Consider the following 22,605-nt stretch of genomic DNA (forward strand, 5'->3'; position numbering starts at 1 on the left):
TAACCGTCACCGGCGGGTTATCGCAGAATTAAAGGGCTTGTTGATGAGATTTGACTGTGCCTGGGATACGATGATGACGGTGATGATAATGATCTCAAGGTCTTAACGCTTGTTCACTGATGAGGGTGAGGAGGATGGGGAGATTGATCAAACTGCATGCAACTAGCTAGCTATCTATATATGAGGCCACGGCATGGATGACTTGTGCATCTGCAAGCGTTACAAGAAGAATTCGAATTCATCTGATCATTATTTGTCTTACTCCTCACTTCTCCGTCATAGCCACAATAGTGGCTTGGCTCTCCTATCCTTTACAGGCCTCATGTCATCATCATAGGTTAGTATTCTACCAATACGACTTCAAACCAAGAAAGTCCCAAAATAGATCGAAATGTTTCGACTGATTTTGTAGGATATATTATATATACAACCAAGATAAATTCTTCATTAAATCGTTGTTGAGAACGTCATCATCTGCAACTCTGCAATATCTATCCATCATCATTGAAATCAAAAACCCAAAGGGAAAGCGTGATAGCGAGGATCCGCATACATAGACCGTTGATGAAAACAGCATAGTCTAAGACGTTAAGTCAAGGACGTGTGGGGTATAGAAGGTTGAATCTTTGGAAGAGAAGAGGAAGGGAAAATAGGAAATTTTTTGTAGATGAGAGAGAAAAAAGGTATCAGCTATGGCCTCCACGATTCCGAAGGTGGGTGTTTGGTGGAGGATGCTTAGGAGCGGTTGATGGGGGTGTAGGCCTGCTTGGGGAAGGGGAAACTAGATATCGGGCATTTCGGGTCAGTCACTGCCAGACCTGTGTTTGATGGATGGATGGGGCTGGTTTGGGGACTTACGAGGCACCCAGCTCCTGGATGCTGAGGGAAGCGAGCCACTGGCCCATGTCGATGCTGTCCTCGAGGGACTTGCCCTGGACGATACCGGCGCAGAACCCACCGCAGAAGGCGTCACTGTGTGGCAGTTAGATCTTGATTCTAGCGGTTGAGTTTGTATTATGAGAGGTTCGTTACTTACCCGGCACCGTTGGTGTCGTTGATGCTCTCCTTGGGGATCTCACGGACGGGGATCTCCTTGACCTCGACCTCACCGTTGGGCTTAACGGTGGCAGCGACAGTGGGGAGGGTGCCCTGGGTCACGATGGCGGTACGAGGACGGCCGGTGTTCTTCTTGGGGAGCTGAGCCAGCTTCTTGGCGATCTCGACGACGTCGTCGGTGCCCCAGCTGTGGCTCTCGGAGAAAGCACGAGCCTCGGTCTCGTTACAGAAGGTGTAGTCGGTGTAGGGGAGGACGCTGTCCAGCTGGTCCTTGAAGAACTGGGCGATGAAGGGGGCAGAGAGGTTGAGCATGAACACCTGTAATCGAATCCTGGTCAGCAAGTTGTCAACAAGATCCTTTGGGATTGACCATACCTTGTTCTTAGCAGCAGCTTCCTCGCCGAGGGCCTGAATGGCAGGAACGCAGACGGTAAGGTGGAAGCCACCGACGTAGTAGAACTGGGCCTTCTCGACGAGGGACCAGATGTGAGGCTGCTTCAAGTGCTCGATCTTGTACTCGTTGGCGGCAGCAAGGTGGGTGCACATGCTGCGGTTGTGGCCGGTGATGATGACACCGCACTTGCCGGTGGGCTGGGCATCGTCGACACGGTACTCGGTGTGGACACCAGCCTGCTCGCAAGCCTCCTTCAGGATCTCGGCGTACTTGTCACGGCCAACACATCCGATGTAGCAGACGGAGCTGGCGGGGAGAGCGTACTAGTTCGGCATCACGTTAACATTCGTCCGCATGCCATGGTGGAAGGGGTCAGTTTTAGTCTATGTACCTGGGCACCACGGGCAGTGTTCTGGGCAGCACCACCGGCGATCAGCTTGACATCGTTCTTGGCAAACAACTCGTCGTAGAGACCCATGTGCTTGTCCTCAGCAAGGATAGCATCGTTGTCCTTCAGGCCATACTTCTGCAGAAGGGCGGCATCACTAGTGACAATGTTAGAATACTTTGAAGAGACATAGATTATAAAGTAGGGTTTCCGGAAGAAGTAACATACCCGACAGCCTGAATGTCTATAGGAAGCAATCAAAATACCGGAAGTTAGCCCATTGAACAATGTAAGATCCGGGGATAGTAAGCAGCGAGAGAAAGAGACGGAGGGGAAATCTCACGCACCGAGGAGGGGGTTCTCCAGACACAGAAGAGGGTAACCTTGAGCAGCAGCCATTGTGGAGGGTGGAGTGGAATGAAATGGGGGGAGAAAAGAGGTAGAGAGTATAGAAAAGGCAAGGGAGGATATAGAGAGGGAGAAGAAGGGAAGAGAGAAGAGGGAGAGAGAGAGCAGCGAGAGATATACCAAGTCAAGGAGGGGCAGCCATGCAGAATCCAAAAAGGCGGGCGTAATGGCTGCCTCCCGCTGATTGGCCGCAGGAACCAACAAGTTACTCCGTGCCCGGACTATCCCATCATTCCTCCCTACTTGCTTTTAGCTATACGCTCAATCTTACTATCTACAAGTCTAAATTCCACCCGGTGTCAAAACCCGCGGGTCCGAAATCCTCCCATTCACACATTCATCTGCCCCTTAAACAGATCTACCACTCATCATGACCGACCCCGCCCTCCAAATCCCCGAAGTCATCCAAACCGCCTCCATCAACCCGGCGCCGTCCGCGGAACACGACGTCAACCCGCCCACCGCAGCCTCCGAGAAGCAGCCCGTCGTGGAAGATGATGTCGCCTCCGAAGCAGGCAGTATCCCCTCCGATGTCGTCGCCCCTCACCGCATGATCAAGCCCGTTTCACGACGACACCAGCTGCCCCCATTGCCCGATCTGCGCTTCGAACAGAGCTATCTCGCCAGCTTGCGGGGAGCTGATACCTGGGGCCGAGTAGCTTGGATCACCATCAGAGACCAGGTAGGTTTACCTGCCTGTCTTGCAATATTCCACTGGAAGCAAAAGAGGCTGCAGACTAACACAAATGCGCTCTAGGTCCTCCTCCCTCTTATCCAGGGCACCGTCTGGACTCTCGCTCTCTCCGGCTGGCGATTCTGGAACCGCAACGCGTCCCTCAGTGGCCAGACACTCGGTAGCAAGATCCGGAGATGGTGGTATGAGGTGAACAACTGGAAGTTGCCTCCCCTGCGGTCGGCTAAGGATCCTCGCATTGCGGCGAAGGTGGAAGACGTGAGTGCATTCATACCATTATCCGTCCTTGGGATAGTTTTATTTCAAGGACTTTATTCCTCTAAGCCGAGAGTTTCGGTCATGCAACCCAATGAGACAGACACTGACATTTGCGGAGTTCTTGCAGTTCTACACGGCCCAGTTCTCGAATGCCGGTGCTGACTAGGTCGTCTTTTTGAGTGATTTATATGTATGGTTGTCAAAGGTATTCGACGTGACTGTGGGTGTCTAGTAAAGTCTGCATTTTGGGAGTTTAGCGTACGGCGTTTTCATTGATTTTAAGCTTCCCCTTATATAGCCTGGAGCTTTCAATTTTCCTACACACTATCTCTAGTATATACACCCAAGGGATACGAGACTTCTATTGGTTCATCCCAATCTTGCAATTTAAATACTGTACATAGCGCATAGCAGCCCAAGCAAGAGGTCCGTCCGTCCATCTGGTATTCCATATAGTAGTATGACAAATTTATGTCTTGGGGTTAGATAATCCCTCATCTCTCTGATACCGATCGATTCACGCCCATAATCATCCTGCTATAGAGCAGTCACGGTAGAATTCCATATCACACGTCGCATCTCTAATAACAGCACAATTTTTTGGCCGCAAAGCTTGGCCCGACAAATTCCACCCACGAACAGAAAACGCCTTTAAAAAAAAAACGTGTGAGCGAGTTATATTCTTAAGTCTGACAAGAATTACCGTATTCCGGTGGATAACTCTATCGAGACCAGAAATTCGGCCACTCTCGGGGAATCAACCATTGGTGCTGTGTTTGTTATAGTATATGTGTCTTGCCTAGTTTCATTCTTTCTAAGCTGTTTGGGTCTTCGTCTCAGTCGCAGTCGGCTGCGATGCATCGACTTTGGCAGAAGTGTCAGTTGTGGTGACATCTTGGGCTGCGGGCGCAGCATCAGGTAGAGTCTTTGCGACAGCGTCTGGTTGGGGGCTCTGCCCGTTCACTGCGGGTGGTGGTTGTCCTTGCAGTGCATCTTCCGCACCGGTCGCCGTGACCGGTTTAGCCACATCCTCCTTGCCCTTCGGGTCTTGCTGTAAGGGTTCCTCTGTTGGGCCATTGGGGCTACTTGGGACCTTGTCCTTATTGTACCTGAGTTGTACCACAAGGCTTGGTGGTTCTCCGTTCATCACTGCTTCATCCCCACTCAGCTCCTCTTCGTCGTCGCCCTCGAATTCGTTGTCCTCTTCTTCCTCGCCTTCGTTTCCTTGCCACTCATTTCCGCTGGATTGTCCTCCTTCCGAGCCTTCATCCATTTCTTCATCGTCGTACTCTGTATACCCATTTGCTCGAGTCGTCCGGCCCCTTGTGGGTCTACCCTCGTCGCCAGCATCGCCGTCCTCGCGTTGTCCACTCAATAACGTCTCGCCATAAAGGCCGCCTGCGCGAGATCGTATTTGCCTACCACTGGCTGTGAATCTGGGGCCGGCTGGTTCTGGGGGTGTGGAAATTCCCGAGGTGTTGCGCGTTGAGCGCCGTGTAGAAGGAAGGCCATCAGAGAAGATGTCCTCGTCATCGGAGTAGGTGTATTTCAGTTTCTTTCCGCGTGTACGGCCTTCATATAAGGAGAAGCCAGGCTCTGGCCGAGCAAATGCCGCCTTTCGCGCAATCCGGTAATCTCGACGCTTGCGTTTCTGCCACTAGTAAGCACCGATGAAAAGAACCACAAATAGTAGCGACGGCTTACCTCCTCTGAGCCCTCAAAGCGGGGTATGGAGTTCCTTATCCGCTCACTGAGTTTCCTGGAGTGGATGCTTTTCTCGCCGTCAAGTCTATCCGCAACTGCCTTCAACTCAGGGATATTTCCCGCGATACTCCACCAGGTAACATTCTTGAGGGCTGGGTTGCCCTCGCGGTACAGTCTGAAATGTGTATCATCCAATCCTTCAATAAGCCAGTATCTGCGCTTGAGGCCGTCGCGGCCCCATGGTTGGACGGAGAGTGGTTGGTTCAGGTCGTCTTCGTGGCGTGCCTGTTTGTAGGACTCTTTGATTTTGGCTTGGATGGCATCGGACGAGGCAAGGGACCAGAGGATCAAGGATTTCAGTAACACCAACTAGACAATGTCAGTATACAAGCTCTCGATATTTTTTGTCCGGGTTAGGCGACGTACGCGTTCTTCTGGCGACATGGTTGCGAATGTGCGACCCCCGTGCAGAGGGTTCTTGCCTTGCCAAGCCTTAGGCCACTGAGAAGCATGAGTTTGAATCGCCTCTTCCAAGGGACGCTGGTAGTGATTCCGACTGCGCATTGATTGAGCGAGTTAGCTTTGATGTATGGTAACCAGCATTGACACATGTGTGGTCGAAAAGGAGCTCCCCGTCGGATCTTCCAAGAGTGTAGGGTCTGGGGCGTAGGAGACAGTCATACTCGACATCCTTCTTCCGGTTCAATACCAATCCAAGAAATGCACATAACAATCTCTCAATATGATCGCCTGGAGGAGATTCCGCGACGCCTCTTTCAACGTCCTGTGGTCCAAAGTGTGGTGTAGATCGCGGGAACGCATCGTTAAAACGCGCACGGAACATTACAATGAACTACACATTGCGACAGGTCAGCAAACATGATCAGGAAACGTGCCAAACGCGTCCAAAGAGCTTTAAAAGAGTCTTCATTATCGTAGAATCCTCCCGGAACATACTGCAATATCTGGATTATCCGCCAACACATATTCGTGAGGTGGTGAGGGCTCCCGCTTCGGCGGCGGAGATTCGGACTCCTTCTTGAAGTATTTCGTGATGCCGACGGGCTCATCAATGGCCATGGAGCCCGTTTCTTCATCGGACGGAGGCGCCGACGAAAGCGACGATAAGTCCGAGTCTGAGAGGGACATGTTCGACATGTTTGTGGTGCTGTCCGCAGGTGGTGGTGGTGAGGCAAGACAGAGCGGGCGAATCCGCGGCAGAAGTTCTACTTTACGCTACTGCTACCTACTTGGGTTGGAGCGCGGCTTTTACGCGCCTGGCCTGTCTGGCATCATCGAGAGCAGCCCTTATCCAGGGATGATCAACACCCAATCACGATAACACATTCGCTATCGCGAACTGAGCTCCATCAAACGCGCAACAGGTCCGCGGAACAGACTACATTCAGAAGATTCCATCAATCAGAGTGTCATTAAGTGCAAAGTAGCTTTGTATCATGAAATTTGAATCTCTTAGTAGATCAATACTACCCGAGCGTCCGCTCCAACAACGAAGGAGTGTAACTAATCGTCAAACAGCGCGACTTAGTCCTTCAGGGTTCAGACATTGGGTCTTGCCCTAACATCATTTCTGAGGGCATTTGGGCGACGTTCCTTCAAGCAGACATACAGTTCTGCAAGAAGTTGTCAACATTCGGGTCGCCGGATGTGACAAGGACAGTGTGTCGATTCACATTAAGCAGCCTAGTGGTGCGAAGATGCCAGGATAACCTTGCGGCAGTCTCCCCAGGCGCGTCAGATCCCATTTTCCCGGGTACACTTTGTCCCAATTGAAATTGCGGATCGGTAGGTGACCCTGAGGCGGCCCGGGCATGTAGAGAAAGCCCAACGGCGGAACGAGATGCGGCAAACATCGTGATTCCGTTTCTCTGACCCGGATGATCAAATTTGACCACTCTGAACCAGTATGATCTGTTTACATGGAGAAAACACCCAAGTGATATAGAGACGCCAGTAAGACAATAGTGCTATTAAGCCAGGTCAGCCCGGGTCAGATATTTTAAAAGGCGGTGGCTTGAGTCAATAGCCCACTGCAAGGACATCTCAGGTAGCAGCAGCAGGAATACTGCTTGTCAAGAGATGGAATCCGACATGGATGAACCGCAAGTGACCGGGACAGAGACAGGATAGATGAATGGGAAGCGGCAGTTCAATAAGAACGAGTCGAATGAAGTGTGGAATTCAGGAAGAAGTAATAGTATGTATCTAGAAGGAAATTAAATACCGACAACGGCTGCATATCATCAGCAACCTCACTACTTTGCAGTCATAATAATCTTTCTTTACTCTGACGATAGCAGAGTTCACCAAATGCAAGCAAGATATGCTCGTTAACCGCTTAAGTCCAACGTTGGTTATACCCGTCTTAGTAAGAAGGCGACCCGCGCCACGCAGCCGCGCCCACAAAACCACACTAGTCCTAGCGCGGTTAGATTAGCGACTTCCACCCTAAAGCCCACACAGCCCTTCGCCGACGAATTCTCAACACCAACCCGACAAGCCCAATCTTAGCATTTTGAGGTACGAGAACTCGAACTCTCCCACCACAAGGTCGCCAGGCGGAACTTTCTCAATACTAACGTCCAGGTTCCTATATAGACAGTCGCCATGGGTCGCGTGATCCGCAACCAGAGGAAGGGTCGTGGATCCATTTTCAGTGAGTGCGACCAGCAGAATTCATATTGAAGCGAAATTCGCTGCATCTCCAGATCAATTTTTACTGATGCAATTTTTTTCGCTCGACAGCGGCAAACACCCGTCTCAACAAGGCTCCTGCCCAGTTCCGCACCCTCGACTACGCTGAGCGTCATGGATACACTCGTGGTGTCGTGAAGGAGATCATCCACGACCCCGGCCGTGGTGCTCCCCTCGCCAAGGTCCAGTTCCGTCACCCCTACAAGTTCAAGACCATCACCGAGACCTTCATCGCCAACGAGGGCATGTACACCGGTCAATTCGTCTACGCCGGAAAGAACGCCGCCCTGACTGTCGGAAACGTCCTTCCCCTCGCCTCCGTCCCTGAGGGTACCGTTGTTACCAACGTCGAGGAGAAGGCTGGTGACCGTGGTGCTCTTGGTCGTACCTCCGGTAACTACGTTACCGTCATCGGCCACAACCCTGAGGAGGGCAAGACCCGTGTCAAGCTCCCCTCCGGTGCCAAGAAGGTCGTCAAGAACACCGCCCGTGGTATGATCGGTATCGTCGCTGGTGGTGGTCGTACCGACAAGCCTTTGCTCAGTATGTCTCCGAAAATCCGTTTCCATTGGATCTATCTTTGGAGAAATTGCGGTTAAGGAAGAGGACTTTGATGGCTAACAAATTCCCTACAGAGGCTTCTCGCGCCAAGCACAAGTTCGCTGTCAAGCGCAACTCTTGGCCCAAGACCCGTGGTGTTGCCATGAACCCCGTGGATCACGTAAGGCTCCCTTTGATGATTTGGTCGATTTATCTACAGGTTCTGACATGTTTTCTCTACAGCCTCACGGTGGTGGTAACCACCAGCACATTGGTAAGGCCTCGACCATCTCCCGCTACGCTGCCCAGGGTCAAAAAGCCGGTCTTATCGCTGCCCGGAGAACTGGTCTGCTCCGTGGTACCCAGAAGACCAAGGACTAAGCGTGATATTGTGTGGAGTTTTCTTTGTGACGGGTTGAAAATGCTCTTTTGCTATGAGGCATATGTACTTAGGCGACTGCGGATAATCTCCCACGCGTCCTTAGCGAATCTAGGTCGTGGCCACCAAATATTCTCATGATGACCAAAGCAAAAGAAATGGGTTCAAAAAATTCAAATCCGGGTGCATGTTTTTTTGAGATATCCTATTTTAAACGGTAGAACTAGGAAGATCTTTTTCCCAAGTCTCTAGGTCCGTTAAGGAACCGTATTGCGCGATTCGTATCAGAATCGATCTTGAGCCAGCCATACGAAGATTAAAACTAGACTTATTAAGGTGCAATTGCGTCTGCTTCACTCAGCACTTTGGCCTGAGTCTTCCGGTATCAGTATCTATACGCTACCTGCTCTTCACATAGGTGTAAGCGAGCGCTCAAAGGCTGTCAGATTGACAGGCTTTAACTTCCGAGGGTACTGTAATATTTTTCTGTCCACTGTTTACTAGCAGGACTGAAGGCGAACAATATCCAATGATGCCTTGGATGCCCTCCATTCCCAGAATCAGTAGTGTCAGGCACATTCTATAGTATTGGGTGCAATACAGCCACCGATAATAGTATCTCCCCCAGATACTACGTAGTATTGTGGATCAATGAGTTGACAGACACCATAATATTTCTGCTAATTACGAATATGGTTGAGCACAGACTATCTATTCTCTTACCGCAGTGCCTGTGCTCAGATCGGATATATATCTGTTTTCTCACCAGACTGCGAATAGTGATGAACATATTCTTCATTATCATCATACAAGACTCCTGATGTAGTCAACGACAAGCACATAGGTCCTAGAGGCCTTCCATTGCTTTCCTCATGGTACCACTATAAAAAAAAATTGTAAGATGAAATGCCAATGATGCATGACACTTGCAGCAACCGAGATACGAAACCTTGCTCTCAAAGTGACCAATCACAGCCAGATACCATGTACCCCAACCCAATATCCCCCAAGGAATAAATGGAGGCGAATTTCAAGAAACGAATATCACCATTAGACTGATTAGTTACTTTACATATATACAAATTACCTTCCCCATTGATAATTACTTTTACTATATCTACAATGCCACCATCACAAAACCTGCCCCCTCTCCCCCTCCCCTCTACGTCATCCACATCCACCCGCTGGCTCGCCATCCAAACCCGCGACCCCAAATACACCAGCACCTTCGTGTACGCCGTCCTCACCACGAAAATCTACTGCCGCCCAACTTGTCCCGCGCGTCTCGCCCGACGAGCTAACGTCCGCTTCTACGATACAGCCTCGCAAGCCGAGCGCGCAGGGTTTCGCCCCTGTAAGCGCTGCAAACCCGAGATTGTCATCGAAAATAGCAACAACCACAACTTTTTGGGGGCGAATAGTAATACCACAACTACTCCTGGTAGTATTGGTGGTGGTACTACTACTACTATCTTCCATCCGCAGATCCACTCAGTCCAGAGAGCTTGTCAGACTATCCGGGCTTCTGTGCAAGCGGGCTCGAAACCGACGTTGCGGATGCTGGCGGCGGAGGCGGGACTGACACCGAGTCATTTTCATAGGGTGTTTAAGAGGGTTGTGGGCGTTACGGTGGGGAGGTATGTGAGTGATATTGTTATGAGGGGGAAGGGGGTGATGGGTGGTGATGGGGAGGGAGCGTGTAGGAATGGGGTTGGGGGTGTAGGTGATGGGTGTGGTGGTGATGGAACTGGGGCTGGGGCTGTTCTGTGGAATGACTTTGATGTTTTACTAGCCGCTGAGGAGGAGGATGGGTTCGTTGCGACCACTACTACTGTTGCTATGCAGGATGTACACCCGGTGCAGGATGAGGAACTTCTGGCTTGGCGTGCAGTGGGTTCTTACGGTGTTGACGTTGGGGGAGGGTGTTCGGTTGATGAAACGTTTACATTGGGTGATGGAGCGCTGTAGATATATATATATATTTTTTCTAAGTTGTTTTAAGCACCTAGTGTGTTTTAGGATGAGAAGGAATGAAACCTGCCTGAAGGGAAACGGGGATTTTAGATTAAACAATCCTGTCTGTCGCATGACATGCACTGCCTCGATGGGACCTCACGGTAGGTTGTATACGCGTATCTGCTAAATAAATGTCTTGGTGGTGGGTTTACCGCGGATGTTGATGACTTACGTATTCGTATTCAGGGGAGGAGTGAGACAAGGGATGATGGATGCGGTTCCGTCAGTACATCCAATTGAATTTGTCTAAGATCCCGCCTTCAATATGCGGATACACAGCCTGGATATGATCGAAATGATTGCATTAATGATGGTTTTGGGAGCTCCATTGATCTCTAGAATTTGTAGGTGGATACTCACTTATCCTGAATTGGAATTAGCGTAAACGACCAGGAACAGGGTATCATGGTGATTGAATGCCTGTGCGGCTGTACAAGTAAACCAAACAACTCAAGGTATCTTATAAACAACAATTAATCGACATGCAAGAAAAGCTCTGTTGTATAGAATCAACCCCTGGTCAATGGCTGTCTTCTGGTCCAAGTACCAGCGATTGCGACAGCAGTGACTACCACTGCTAGCATTACGACGGAGTTTCTAAGGTGGCTTTGGCGATCCCAAAAGGACATGGACGTTAGCTTGCTCCAGAGACTGGTGTGCGCTATATCCACAGAGTACAGTGCCTGTGTTAAGGCATGTGCGTTTTGGAAACCCCCTTCGACCCAGCACTTTTCAATGATTGAGCCGAGCCAGAGTCCATCGGTAGTAGGAAGTGAGTCTCGCCGTGGCCAAATAGCTCGGCCGTCTAGAGGAACTCCCTCTTGGAAGAGGTCGAAGTCACATTTTTGTCGAGTAATCACTTCGTACATCACTGCACCCAGCTGACCAATGTCTGTTTGTATGGAAAATCCATCGTCATCCGCCGTCTCCATGGCAGTATCCAAGGGTAAAAGAGATGCTTCGCTGAAGTCGCAGACTTTGATAGATAAATCTGAATCCAGCAGAAGATTGCGAGTTGCAACATCTGCCACAAGCACGCGTTTATCGTGAATCTGTTCAAGGGCTTGGGCCATTTGACGAAACCATGTAATCTGGAGTGCACGAGATGGCTGATTCTCTGCCATGTAAGTTCGTAGATCTCCATTTTCCATATAACCGAGATGTGTGGCATTCTTGTGGAGCCCGAGACAAGGTACAATACAGTCAATTTGCTCCCTTGGGAAAAGATTCAAACGATGATAGATGGCTTGCTCCCGTTCAAGAGCTTCTTTATTTGACTGCACGTCCTCGTCGCTACTCCACGGGTGTCTCAAGGGAATTTTGACCGCAACATTATCGCGGTAGATTACTACCCCAGTTCTTCCGTAACCCAGGACCTCGTTATCGTGTAGGGGGTTTCCATCGAGGTCTATAAACAAGGAAGAGGCCATATTCAGAGAACAGTACAAATCTCAAGGTACAGGTGAGTTAGAGGAATGATAGCGAAGGTGCGGAGCGTACGACACGTGACTATGCGAAGAAAACAGCTTGAGCGTCGTTCATACATTTATTCAAGCTGCAACCCTGAGATTTGGCCCTAAAGTATTCCACCATATCCAGTATCGCATTTGTCTTCTTTTGAATTGAACCTTCTGGGTCTGCCGGGCCTGGCTTGTTTCGGTGCCTTGAGAAATTCACTCCGCGCTTGGTAAAAATTGTAGGGCTTCGATAAGAACCAGATACTGATATCTTTAACAACGTTGAAGTACTTATCGCCCGAACCAACTTGTTCCTCGAACTATACTAGTGCTACTAGTCACTCCACAGAGCTTCCATGCAGGGGATTTACTATTGTGTACATACAAAGCAGGAACTGAATGCTAGCATCCCTGCTTTGGTGCCGAGGCGTTGAGCACTGTGGTAGTGTTGGAATGTGCCTCTAACCCGCCGTTGATCCTCGGGTCCCACTTTTCACCGTGTAGGGGTCTCCTTTCTTTCTCAAACACAAGGTGTGATCGTTGCCCGTTTGACCATGACCTCCGCATCGAATGTTTGTTTCAGATAGAGAAAGAGATGTGGGTTCATGGTCGTCATGAATTCTTGATAGGTTTAATCGCAGGATCTACGAATCATGTCTTGGAGCCCCGGATAAGATCATCCTGAGATACTTTGTGCCCTCACCCAATGTAAAGCAGACGCCATGCAATTGAACACTGCAGTGATATTCCAGCGGTACGTGGTCGTAATTTTACCTAGAGTTTCTTGACAGATAAGCTTTCCTGGAACACCAATAGCCATTGTTGTCGATGCATTGACCGGGTCTTGCATCATGGTCTGATGATCGCGTCCAACGCTGGCGCTTCCAGATTACCGTGTAGAGTCATGATCAGAGGGAGGATTGTCGGTACAAAATACGTACTATACGGTAGGGGCCTCTTCTGCCGTGTCTGTCGCTTTGGACCCTGAACCATAATTGCTTGATTTGGATTTCTCAAGAATTTCTTCCGAACATCCTGTGGGAGATCTTTACACAGCCTACAGTTCATCATTGGGGCAGCCCCACCTACAAAGAACAGAAGCCCTACCCTGAGCCTCTTAAGCATCATAGTAACTCTCTGATCGAATGAACCAACCTTTTTGATGCTCTCTGGACTTCCAGACTCACAAGACGGTGTATCTAGACCATCTGGCTGCTGGGTAAGTAGCCGCCCACAGTCTGTTCTGAAAATAGAACGAGACTCAACTGGTGGCAAAGAGAGCTTCCAATGGAGGACCACGTTTGGGACTGACCATCGGCCATCGACCGCCAATCGACGGCAGTGGATCCCCACTGCAATGGCCCACAAACGCGTGTCACATCCGGCAGTCCAGAATCTGCTCTGGCCTATGACGCTTCTCGATTCTGATACACCTCCAGATCCGCTCAGGTCTTTTTGACAAACCCGGTTTTACAGGTCGATGATAATGATAGGGCCTTCGTCAGCAACTTATCAACCGGCTGTGCCACCGGACTGCATCTGTACCTTGGCTAAAACCAGCTAAAGTAGACCAACCCACTAGTTGGAAATTCCAGATAGGAGAGCTGCTAGGTTTCAGGTACACCTCATCCTGCTGGGCCAACCGAACTTAATTATGGCGGTTCTGGCCCCGCCTCCACTGGTCATTGGAGGGATCGAACCCTCCATCCATCCCAGGGACGGACTTTGGTTTGCTTCGCACTCCGTTCCGTATGATGGTTGCTTTGGAGATACTGGCTGCTCAGGGTTCAGGAAAAGTAGAATCAGTACATAATGCATGCCACTTGTGAAAGATAGAAGGGGATGGGGCAAAATCACTATGCGACCAAGTTCTTTTTCCCGGGTCGGTCTTGTCGAGTGTTGGTGGGGGAGAAATTCTGCTGGGAACCTTGAAAAGGCAATGTGGCGCTTTCCGTGCAACCAGCTCTCCATTGGAGAGTGTCTGGCCCGCTTGCGATTGGCAATAGCATTGTGGTCTCGTTGCTGTCTGTCATTCCTCGATCAACACTGCCATGGTCGCAATCGCTGCCCCGGATCTACTAATAATATTCTCTCTTGCCCGGAAAAAAATAATAATGGTTAGCAATAATAAAATTAAAATAATAAAATTAATACTAATCAATAGGCATAATAATAGTAAATGGGAAAAAATGATCCCACCTACTAACTAATTTCCCCTGTCACCCTTTTCGAGCCTTCCCTTAAGACCCAATCCGTCCCTCCTCCTTGTCTGTCGCAACTCTGCTGCACCTTTTTCTACCACCTACCCTTTCTTTTTCTGTTTTCTTTCTCACTTCTCGCCTCCTGGCTGTGGCGCCATCTTTTTGTCTCATACGCAGCAGCGTGCTTCTTACGAATCGTGTTTCTTTCGTTTCAACCCCTCTTGCAACAACCCTCGATTCTAGAAACAAACTTCATCTAGACGGTTTAACTTGGTTTCTGGTCGCATAGTAACCTCGTTTCTCTAAAGCATAAACCTCGGATCAATACAACATTCGTTTTCCACTCTATTTTCTATCCACTACCATAATCCATCAACATGAACGTCAATCGCAAGTTCGATCGCTTCAAGCAATGGGCGGGGGAGAGAATGGGCGGCGAGGCCAAAACCACCCTCTCTGATGACTTCAAAGCAATGGAGACGGAGATGAATGTGCGCCACGAAGGTAAGCATCACAAGAATCAAGACGTATGGTACTTATCCAGCTTATTGACTCATGCGCCCCCCCCATCTAGGAATTGACCGTATCCACAAGGCGACTGGCTCGTACATCAAGTCCATTTCGAAGCGGAGCGAAGGTGACGATAAGGAAAAGACCTTGCCTATTGCTCATCTGGGTAGTAGCATGGTTGGCCATGGCGAAGACTTCGATGCGAACTCTGACTACGGCCGCTGCATGACCAGTAAGCTAACACGAATGTCAAATCGCATTCCTATTCTAATGACATTATTACACAGTGCTTGGGAGGGCTGAGGAGCGCCTGGCTCGTCTCCAGGACGCTTACATCTCGCAGGTGAATGCGGGGTGGCTTGAGTCGCTGGAGCATTCCTTGACTCAGATGAAGGAGTATCAGGTATGACGGGGTTTGCAAGCGCCAATTGAGTGGTATGAGATGCTGACCCTATGTTCTATAGGCCGCTCGCAAGAAGCTTGACAGCCGCCGTCTGGCCTACGATACCTCCCTCTCAAAGATGGAGAAGGCGAAGAGGGAAGACTTCCGCGTGGAGGAAGAGCTCCGGACACAGAAGGTCAAATATGAAGAGGCCAACGATGATGTGTCTCGGCGCATGCAGGATATTAAGGATTCCGAAGTTGACGGTGTTGCGAACCTGGAAGCGTTCCTAGAGGCCCAGCTTGACTATCACGAGCGCTGCCGCGATGTTCTTCTGCAACTCAAATATGAGTGGCCAAACAGGTGAGCATATTCGAAATATCGATCTACCTCGTCATGCTAACGTACTAGTAGAGCTCAGCCTCCCAGCAGCCGCCGTCCAGGACGCCCTCGCTCAAACACTGCGCATTCCTACCATGAACGCTATGAACCACTACATGAGGAGACCGACAACACGGCTGATCTGCGTCCTATCATCCGATCGACCAGGGCATCTTCGATCGAGCCCTCTGCCAGAGAGGTCTACCCGCCAGATGCTTACTCTCAGAGACCTGTTCTGAACAGAACCTCGACATTTGAGGGACCTACGCAGTTGCGCCAAGAGCAATCTCCTGGCACATACCAATGGCCATCCCGCGCGGCCAGTGACAACTATATTGGTCGCAGAAATAGCGTGCAGTCCCGGACCATGGGCAGACCATATGTTGATCCATACATGGAGCAGTCGGAGGATGCTAGTCCTGTTAGCGGCACCAGTCCCGAGAGGACGTATATGGGCCGGAACCCATCTCCAGTCTCTTCGTATGGAGGTGCTGTCTCGAGAAAGTCCAGCTCTACCACCTTGAACGGCACACCACTGAATAAGAAGGCCCCTCCACCCCCGCCTCCCCGCTCCAAGAAGCCTGCGCCGCCACCGCCTCCCATGAAGCGCCCCATTCTCAGTGCAGGCGAGTACTGAACCTTTTTCTTTGGTCAAGGTGTATGTTACTACGAACAAGCTGGAGCTTGGAGGATTTGGCGGGCTATATACCAAACTGTTGCTCACGGATTTCCGGAAAATCCGTCTAGCCTGGGTCATCACATATGCGCCGTATTCATCTCTACTGGGGAGTGATGAATACAACTAATGATTCAGTTGGCAAAGCCTCGCACGGTCGCTAGTAGTCTGAAAGGGATGATCAGCGATATTTTCGGGCCAGCACCAGCAGCTGTGGTGGATGATTGCACAGACGTGTTGGTGCGTAAGGGATAAGGGACTTGTTTTTTTCTTCTGTTTTAGACCGGGTTGGTAGTGTAAATTATTTAGCCCTTGGGATAGGCCTTAATCAAGTCATCGGCGTTTGATGCTGGCGTATTCGTATACGCACCTCACCAATAGTCCTAGCCTTAACGTAGTATCCCGATGTTAGCGCGGAGTGCCGAGGGCGGGCACGACGCTAGTCCCAAGGCGGGTATGCCGGCGAGCAGGCCAAGCTGAGTCAGCGACGGGCGCGGGAAGTGAATACACGTGACCCGGCACGAAATCTTCTTCCAACGTCTCGCCGCCTGCCTCTCCTCGTTACAGGCACAGGCTGAGCACCGCCAGTTTCCCCGACCAGCACGGAAAGTCGCGAAAGCCCCGTCCCCTCCATCTCCATTTCATCCAGACTGGCCTTCCACGCGCCTTTTCCAACGCGGCCCCTCCGTCTGGGGTCCTTTCTACCCCTACATCCTCGTGTTCTACACCCCCTTCCGCCTTCTTCCTGATTCTCCTGTTTTGTCGCCTACCGCCCTGTGTCTCCCCCGGCTTGGTCCAAACATCACGAAACTTGTCGCCAAGGTCCAGATACAGGCCGCTACCAGTCGCATTCATCGACATAAGGAGCCCCCCATCCCTCCACGTCAGTAATTTAGCGCACTCGATCGCCCTTCCCTGCGCGAATTGCCATTTACCCTCGCCGTCCTCAATTCCCACGTGTTTCCGTAGGCGCTTGTTCGGGGCCTGTCGCATCCAGGTCGCTTCCACGTCGCCCCCCAGCGTGTCGTTTCGCTTATGACTACGTCCACCACGCGCTAAACCATGGCTTCTCTCCAGTCAGCACCCAGTATGGCGGCTGGAAACATGTCGTTGCCGCCAAACATCACGCAACAACAAATCCAAGAGGTCTTCCAGGTATGCTTTTCCGTCCCTTGTGGAAGCACTACCATCACTTCGCCCTTCTATCCTATTTGCTTTCTTTTCTCTCAGTATATAATCAATTGGCTTTCAAATGTAAAATCTTCTGACATGGCTCCTCAATAGAAATTCAAACAGATGCAGGAACAAGGCGTTCGCCATGATGATCCTGAATACCTCAAGGCCCACAATCTTCTATCAGCCTTCCAGCGGCAACAAGCCTACCACAAACAGAGGCAAATGCAACAGCAGCAGTTGCAGGTGCAGCAACGTCAGCAGCAGCTCAATGGCTCGAATACCGAGGCTGTCGCTGCGAATGGCATGAATGGTACGTCCCATCTCCTATCATCGTATATAACATAGATGGCTTGCTCACTGACTCGGAATTATCGTAGGTCGCAACAATTCCATTCCCAACGCGACGAATACCAATACACCAGATGCTAGCGCGACAGGTGGTCAACAGCCTGCAACCCAGGGCGCACCTCAGAAGGGCGCGGCTGGAACTGGAAACAGTTTCTCTGCTGAGCAGCTTGCAACGCTTAGGAACCAAATCCTAGCTTTCAAGATGCTATCGAAGAACCTTCCGATCCCGGCTCGCGTTCAGCAGCAACTTTTCCCTTCGAAGAAGCAGGAGACTCCTGCTCCGTCCGAGAATGTCGCGGCAGCGGAAGGCGTCTTGGAAGCTACTGCTCAGAGCAAGCCTGACCAGCCTGCAACTGCAACAGAGGCTCCTCAGCACAAAGATTTCTATCAGAACTTCCAGTCGCCTTACGATCTGATACCCAAGACTGTCAGCTTTACCGACCACGCCTCCCGCGCCAACCGCATGCGAATTCCCGCCTTGATGCCACCTGGAATTGACCTCGAGCAAGTGCGCGAGGAACGCGAAATAGCCCTTTACAACAGAATCAACGCACGAAAGGCGGAATTGGCCGAGCTTCCTACCAATATCGGTGCGTGGGATTCTAGCCAGAGCGATACCGCCACTGGAGACGATTCTGTGAAACTCAAGGCCCTTATTGAATATAAGATGCTCAATCTTTTACCGAAACAACGCCTTTTCCGGAAGCAGATCCAAAATGAGATGTTCCATTTTGACAATCTGGGCATGACTGCGAACCGTTCGAGTCATCGTCGTATGAAGAAGCAATCACTACGGGAGGCTCGGATTACCGAGAAGTTGGAGAAACAGCAGCGCGATGCTCGCGAAACGAGAGAAAAGCGCAAGCAGTATGACCATCTCCAGGCTATTCTTACTCATGGTGCCGAGTTGCAGACCGCTGCTGCACAACAGCGCACTCGTATGCAGAAACTGGGCCGTGCTATGCTTCAGCACCACCAGCACATGGAACGTGAAGAACAGAGACGTGTGGAGCGTACCGCCAAGCAACGTCTCCAGGCTTTGAAGGCCAACGACGAGGAAACGTATCTCAAGCTGCTCGGACAGGCCAAGGATTCTCGTATCTCTCACCTTCTTAAGCAGACCGACAACTTCCTCAAGCAGCTTGCTGCCTCGGTTCGGGAGCAACAGCGAAGTCTGGCCGAGCGCTATGGCGAAGAAGACCAGTTCTTTGAAGAAGACGAAGAAGAGGAGATTGCCTCCGGAAGCGAAGATGAAGGCGACGGAAAGAAGAAGATCGATTACTATGCCGTTGCACATCGCATCAAGGAGGAGGTGACTGTTCAACCTAGTATTCTGGTCGGTGGTACGCTTAAGGAGTACCAGATGAAGGGTCTGCAGTGGATGATTTCCCTGTACAACAACAACCTCAACGGTATTTTAGCTGATGAGATGGGTCTCGGAAAGACCATTCAGACCATCAGTCTAATCACTTACATCATCGAGAGGAAGAAGAATAATGGCCCCTTCCTCGTCATCGTCCCTCTCAGTACCCTTACCAACTGGAATCTTGAATTTGAGAAGTGGGCGCCGTCCGTTTCTCGTGTTGTCTACAAGGGACCTCCGAATGCCCGTAAGCAACAGCAACAACAGATCCGTTGGGGCAACTTCCAGGTTCTGTTGACGACCTACGAGTACATCATCAAGGATCGTCCGATTCTGAGCAAGATCAAGTGGACTCACATGATTGTTGACGAAGGTCATCGTATGAAGAACACTCAGTCCAAGCTGAGCAGCACACTTTCACAATACTACACCAGCCGTTACCGTCTCATTTTGACCGGTACACCCTTGCAAAACAACCTTCCTGAGTTGTGGGCACTGCTGAACTTCGTTTTGCCCAATATCTTCAAGTCTGTCAAGTCGTTTGATGAGTGGTTCAACACGCCTTTTGCCAACACAGGTGGACAAGATCGTATGGAACTGAGCGAAGAAGAACAACTGCTGGTGATTCGTCGTCTTCACAAGGTTCTGCGGCCCTTCCTGCTGAGACGTCTGAAGAAGGATGTCGAGAAAGATCTTCCCGACAAGCAAGAGAGGGTCATCAAGTGCCGTTTCTCTGCATTGCAAGCCAAGCTGTACAGGCAGCTTGTTACACATAACAAGATGGCCGTCAGCGATGGCAAGGGAGGTAAGACCGGTATGCGTGGTCTCAGCAACATGCTGATGCAGTTGCGAAAACTCTGCAACCATCCCTTCGTTTTTGAGCCAGTGGAAGACCAGATGAACCCTGGACGAGGAACCAATGATCTGATCTGGCGTACTGCTGGTAAATTCGAGCTTTTGGATCGAATTTTGCCCAAGTTCCGGGCTACTGGCCATCGCGTCCTGATGTTCTTCCAGATGACCCAGATCATGAACATTATGGAAGACTTCTTGCGTCTTCGTGGATTGAAGTATCTCCGTCTTGACGGATCCACCAAGTCAGACGATCGATCCGATCTGTTGAAATTGTTCAACGCCCCGGACTCGGAATACTTCTGCTTCCTGCTATCCACACGTGCGGGAGGTTTGGGTCTCAATCTTCAGTCCGCCGATACCGTCATCATTTTCGATTCTGATTGGAACCCTCACCAGGATTTGCAAGCCCAGGATCGTGCGCATCGTATCGGCCAAAAGAATGAGGTTCGTATCTTGCGTCTGATCAGTTCCAACTCAGTTGAGGAGAAGATTTTGGAGCGTGCTCAGTTCAAGCTTGATATGGATGGCAAGGTCATCCAAGCAGGAAAGTTTGACAACAAGTCTACCAACGAGGAGCGTGACGCTTTACTGCGGACGCTTTTGGAGACTGCCGAGGCTGCTGATCAGATTGGTGATCAGGAAGAAATGGATGATGATGATTTGAACGAGATTATGGCGCGGTCTGACGAGGAGTTGACTGCTTTCCAGCGTATCGATAAAGAACGACAGAAGACCGTACCGTACGGCTCTGGCCACAAGTACCCTCGTTTGATGTGCGAAGAAGAGTTGCCCGATATCTATCTTACGGAGGATAACCCGGTAACTGAGGAGGTCGATGTCGAGCTAGCTGGTCGTGGTGCACGTGAACGCAAGATTACCCGGTATGATGATGGTCTTACTGAGGAACAATGGCTTATGGCTGTCGATGCGGATGATGACACGATCGAGGATGCTATCGCTCGGAAGGAGGCGAGGGTCGAGCGTCGTCGGGTTAACAAGGAGAAGCGTCAAAAGAAGACAGTGGGTGATTCTTCACCGGAACCTTCCCGCGAGAACTCCGAGACACCTCAGCCGAAAAAGCGTCGCAGAGGTCCCGCTCCGAAGCGCAAGGCTGAGGAGGTAGTGGAGGAAACGCCTCAGCCAAAGCGGAAGAGGGGAAGACAAGCCAAGCCTGTTGAGACGCTGTCGCCTGAGGATCGTGCCACCCTGCAGCGCATTGTCAACACCGTATACCAAGCGTTAATGGATATGGAGGCGGAGCTGCCGGCCGATTCGTCAGACAGTGAGGATGGCCCTGTTACGCGGTCCATCATTGAGCCATTCATGAAGCCACCGCCCAAGTCGCACTATCCCGACTATTACATGGTCATTCAGAACCCGATCGCCATGGATATGATCAAGAAGAAGATCAACCGTGAGGAATATCAGAGCCTGAAGGACTTCCGAAATGACATCCATCTCCTCTGCCAAAATGCCCGGACTTACAACGAGGATGGCAGCATCCTGTTCCAGGATGCCAATGACATCGAGGTGAGTTGACATCTGTAAGCAGTCGAGATTCAAAGCAGCCACTAACAGTATCTAGGCAAAATGTTTGGCGGAGCTCCAGAAGGAGACCGAAGGCTACCCACAGTTTGCCAACTACGATGACCTGGGTGGACAAGGCGGAAATGACCAGTCGACTGCAGCAGCATCGGGGGCCGATACACCTTCAGCGGTTGCCACGCCAAAGCTGAAGCTCACGTTCAATAGCGGCAACCGAGATAATGCTGCGGCTGCAGGAGCCGGCAATGGCGTCAACGAGACTGATTGACATTGCTAATAGACGTTGGTGAAGACATAGTGGCTGTGATTTCTTGACATGGTTTAACGTGTTGCAAAAACTTCGAATACCTGCACATTACATTCTATGCTGTTTTGATCTGTCTTTGATATGCCCCCCCCCATCTTCTTTTTCCTACCGACATTTGCTCTGCGGATGGCGTTCCTGTGACCTTTTGGTTGCTGGGGATGGACGATGGTTGATGGCGCACTGCTCTATTCGATTTGAAGACGAGCGATTTCTCCTTTTACACTTCTCTCCCCGGGATCCTCTTCGAATTTTCTATTACTACACCTGTTTTTTTTTTCTTCCTCTCTCATTTACCATTTTCCTCATTCGAGTGCCGACGATGTCTAGACCGGGCAGGTCGTGGATCTTTCACTGTCACTTCGGGCTCGACTGGGAGGGTTCTGCCTGCCAGGGGGAGTCTCGCTTTTGAAGATGACATTGGTTGTAATTGGATCTTCAACTATGTGATTTATTAGCGACGGTCAATGTAGCCCTACGTAATGTACCATGTTTGATGTTGGTGTGTGCAAAATTATGCCGGGTGGAATTCTATAGCTACGAGGGTAGACAGATTGATTGTGAGATACCGACAAAGAAGAATACTATCAATGTACACTTGCCATTGTGTGTGTATTACAAAGCAGCTGGGGTTTAATTACATTGGTCGGCTTTTTGCTTTGTAGCTCGGTCGCAAGATGCGCATTAAACCAGTAGATTGCTGAACCAACTTGGCACAGCAACAAGCTACACATTCGCATTGGAGACACATATTTTTACAATAGTTCTTCGCGTTTCAGCCTGTTTCCAGAAGGGAACTGAAAAGCAAAGCGTGGTTCGCTAACTCATTAGCTGAATCCCTCTCTGCCTATCAGG

At 50.4% G+C, this 22,605-nt stretch overlaps 9 protein-coding genes across 9 annotated transcripts; 5 read left to right on the top strand and 4 right to left on the bottom strand.

The window, feature by feature from the left end:
- Nucleotides 1–363: 363 nt before the first annotated feature.
- Nucleotides 364–2,295, bottom strand: BO85DRAFT_450238 (adenosine kinase). Its single transcript, XM_025660331.1, has 7 exons — nt 2,186–2,295; nt 2,067–2,082; nt 1,842–1,995; nt 1,432–1,773; nt 1,037–1,374; nt 859–972; nt 364–781 (listed from the first exon to the last, which is right to left on the bottom strand). The coding sequence occupies exons 1-7, from the start codon at nt 2,235–2,237 to the stop codon at nt 736–738; spliced, it is 1,062 nt and encodes a 353-aa protein (XP_025514769.1). The 5' UTR covers nt 2,238–2,295; the 3' UTR covers nt 364–735.
- Nucleotides 2,296–2,480: 185 nt separating this feature from the next.
- Nucleotides 2,481–3,637, top strand: BO85DRAFT_450240 (DUF1770 domain-containing protein). Its single transcript, XM_025660332.1, has 3 exons — nt 2,481–2,928; nt 3,004–3,198; nt 3,326–3,637. Exons 1-3 carry the CDS (start codon nt 2,617–2,619, stop codon nt 3,362–3,364), a joined length of 546 nt encoding a protein of 181 aa, XP_025514770.1. The 5' UTR covers nt 2,481–2,616; the 3' UTR covers nt 3,365–3,637.
- A 375-nt stretch (nt 3,638–4,012) lies between these two features.
- On the bottom strand, nt 4,013–6,089 carry BO85DRAFT_469508 (uncharacterized protein; the record flags this gene model as incomplete). The annotated part of the gene is made up of 5 exons (XM_025662335.1): nt 5,860–6,089; nt 5,586–5,755; nt 5,329–5,458; nt 4,903–5,271; nt 4,013–4,855 (listed from the first exon to the last, which is right to left on the bottom strand). Exons 1-5 carry the CDS (start codon nt 6,058–6,060, stop codon nt 4,013–4,015), a joined length of 1,713 nt encoding a protein of 570 aa, XP_025514771.1. The 5' UTR covers nt 6,061–6,089.
- A 226-nt stretch (nt 6,090–6,315) lies between these two features.
- Nucleotides 6,316–7,252, bottom strand: BO85DRAFT_450242 (uncharacterized protein). The gene has a single exon (XM_025660333.1). The coding sequence runs from the start codon at nt 6,774–6,776 to the stop codon at nt 6,519–6,521; it is 258 nt and encodes an 85-aa protein (XP_025514772.1). The 5' UTR covers nt 6,777–7,252; the 3' UTR covers nt 6,316–6,518.
- Nucleotides 7,253–7,518: 266 nt separating this feature from the next.
- BO85DRAFT_450243 (60S ribosomal protein uL2) lies at nt 7,519–8,720 on the top strand. The gene is made up of 4 exons (XM_025660334.1): nt 7,519–7,579; nt 7,669–8,160; nt 8,253–8,338; nt 8,401–8,720. The coding sequence occupies exons 1-4, from the start codon at nt 7,531–7,533 to the stop codon at nt 8,536–8,538; spliced, it is 765 nt and encodes a 254-aa protein (XP_025514773.1). The 5' UTR covers nt 7,519–7,530; the 3' UTR covers nt 8,539–8,720.
- An 861-nt stretch (nt 8,721–9,581) lies between these two features.
- Nucleotides 9,582–10,637, top strand: mpt (putative DNA repair and transcription factor Ada). Its single transcript, XM_025665179.1, has one exon. The coding sequence runs from the start codon at nt 9,659–9,661 to the stop codon at nt 10,502–10,504; it is 846 nt and encodes a 281-aa protein (XP_025514774.1). The 5' UTR covers nt 9,582–9,658; the 3' UTR covers nt 10,505–10,637.
- A 262-nt stretch (nt 10,638–10,899) lies between these two features.
- BO85DRAFT_422870 (serine/threonine-protein kinase HT1) lies at nt 10,900–12,025 on the bottom strand. The gene has a single exon (XM_025657992.1). The coding sequence runs from the start codon at nt 11,980–11,982 to the stop codon at nt 11,062–11,064; it is 921 nt and encodes a 306-aa protein (XP_025514775.1). The 5' UTR covers nt 11,983–12,025; the 3' UTR covers nt 10,900–11,061.
- Nucleotides 12,026–14,122: 2,097 nt separating this feature from the next.
- BO85DRAFT_469511 (BAR domain protein) lies at nt 14,123–16,515 on the top strand. Its single transcript, XM_025662336.1, has 5 exons — nt 14,123–14,714; nt 14,785–14,952; nt 15,008–15,123; nt 15,185–15,465; nt 15,517–16,515. The coding sequence occupies exons 1-5, from the start codon at nt 14,588–14,590 to the stop codon at nt 16,118–16,120; spliced, it is 1,296 nt and encodes a 431-aa protein (XP_025514776.1). The 5' UTR covers nt 14,123–14,587; the 3' UTR covers nt 16,121–16,515.
- Nucleotides 16,516–17,221: 706 nt separating this feature from the next.
- Nucleotides 17,222–21,714, top strand: BO85DRAFT_460212 (putative RSC complex subunit (Sth1); the record flags this gene model as incomplete). The annotated part of the gene is made up of 4 exons (XM_025661703.1): nt 17,222–17,314; nt 17,444–17,645; nt 17,713–21,431; nt 21,487–21,714. 4 exons carry the CDS (start codon nt 17,222–17,224, stop codon nt 21,712–21,714), a joined length of 4,242 nt encoding a protein of 1,413 aa, XP_025514777.1.
- Nucleotides 21,715–22,605: the final 891 nt, after the last annotated feature.

This window comes from Aspergillus piperis (assembly GCF_003184755.1).
Source record: "Aspergillus piperis CBS 112811 unplaced genomic scaffold BO85scaffold_11, whole genome shotgun sequence".
In the NCBI taxonomy this organism is placed as follows: Eukaryota; Fungi; Ascomycota; class Eurotiomycetes; order Eurotiales; family Aspergillaceae; genus Aspergillus; species Aspergillus piperis.

Bases quoted from the DNA above. Each gene is read 5' to 3' on its own strand.
- BO85DRAFT_422870 (XM_025657992.1), bottom strand. From the start codon at position 11,982: ATGGCCTCTTCCTTGTTTATAGACCTCGATGGAAACCCCCTACACGAT.
- BO85DRAFT_469511 (XM_025662336.1), top strand. From the start codon at position 14,588: ATGAACGTCAATCGCAAGTTCGATCGCTTCAAGCAATGGGCGGGGGAG. The intron at 15,124-15,184 runs GTATGACGGGGT...TATGTTCTATAG, and splicing joins CTCAGATGAAGGAGTATCAG to GCCGCTCGCAAGAAGCTTGA. The intron at 15,466-15,516 runs GTGAGCATATTC...ACGTACTAGTAG, and splicing joins AAATATGAGTGGCCAAACAG to AGCTCAGCCTCCCAGCAGCC.
- BO85DRAFT_450242 (XM_025660333.1), bottom strand. From the start codon at position 6,776: ATGTTTGCCGCATCTCGTTCCGCCGTTGGGCTTTCTCTACATGCCCGG.
- BO85DRAFT_450240 (XM_025660332.1), top strand. From the start codon at position 2,617: ATGACCGACCCCGCCCTCCAAATCCCCGAAGTCATCCAAACCGCCTCC. The intron at 2,929-3,003 runs GTAGGTTTACCT...AATGCGCTCTAG, and splicing joins GGATCACCATCAGAGACCAG to GTCCTCCTCCCTCTTATCCA. The intron at 3,199-3,325 runs GTGAGTGCATTC...GAGTTCTTGCAG, and splicing joins TTGCGGCGAAGGTGGAAGAC to TTCTACACGGCCCAGTTCTC.
- BO85DRAFT_450238 (XM_025660331.1), bottom strand. From the start codon at position 2,237: ATGGCTGCTGCTCAAGGTTACCCTCTTCTGTGTCTGGAGAACCCCCTC. The intron at 1,774-1,841 runs GTACATAGACTA...ATGCCGAACTAG, and splicing joins ACACTGCCCGTGGTGCCCAG to TACGCTCTCCCCGCCAGCTC. The intron at 973-1,036 runs GTAAGTAACGAA...ACTGCCACACAG, and splicing joins AACGACACCAACGGTGCCGG to TGACGCCTTCTGCGGTGGGT.
- BO85DRAFT_450243 (XM_025660334.1), top strand. From the start codon at position 7,531: ATGGGTCGCGTGATCCGCAACCAGAGGAAGGGTCGTGGATCCATTTTC. The intron at 8,161-8,252 runs GTATGTCTCCGA...AATTCCCTACAG, and splicing joins TACCGACAAGCCTTTGCTCA to AGGCTTCTCGCGCCAAGCAC. The intron at 8,339-8,400 runs GTAAGGCTCCCT...TTTTCTCTACAG, and splicing joins CCATGAACCCCGTGGATCAC to CCTCACGGTGGTGGTAACCA.
- mpt (XM_025665179.1), top strand. From the start codon at position 9,659: ATGCCACCATCACAAAACCTGCCCCCTCTCCCCCTCCCCTCTACGTCA.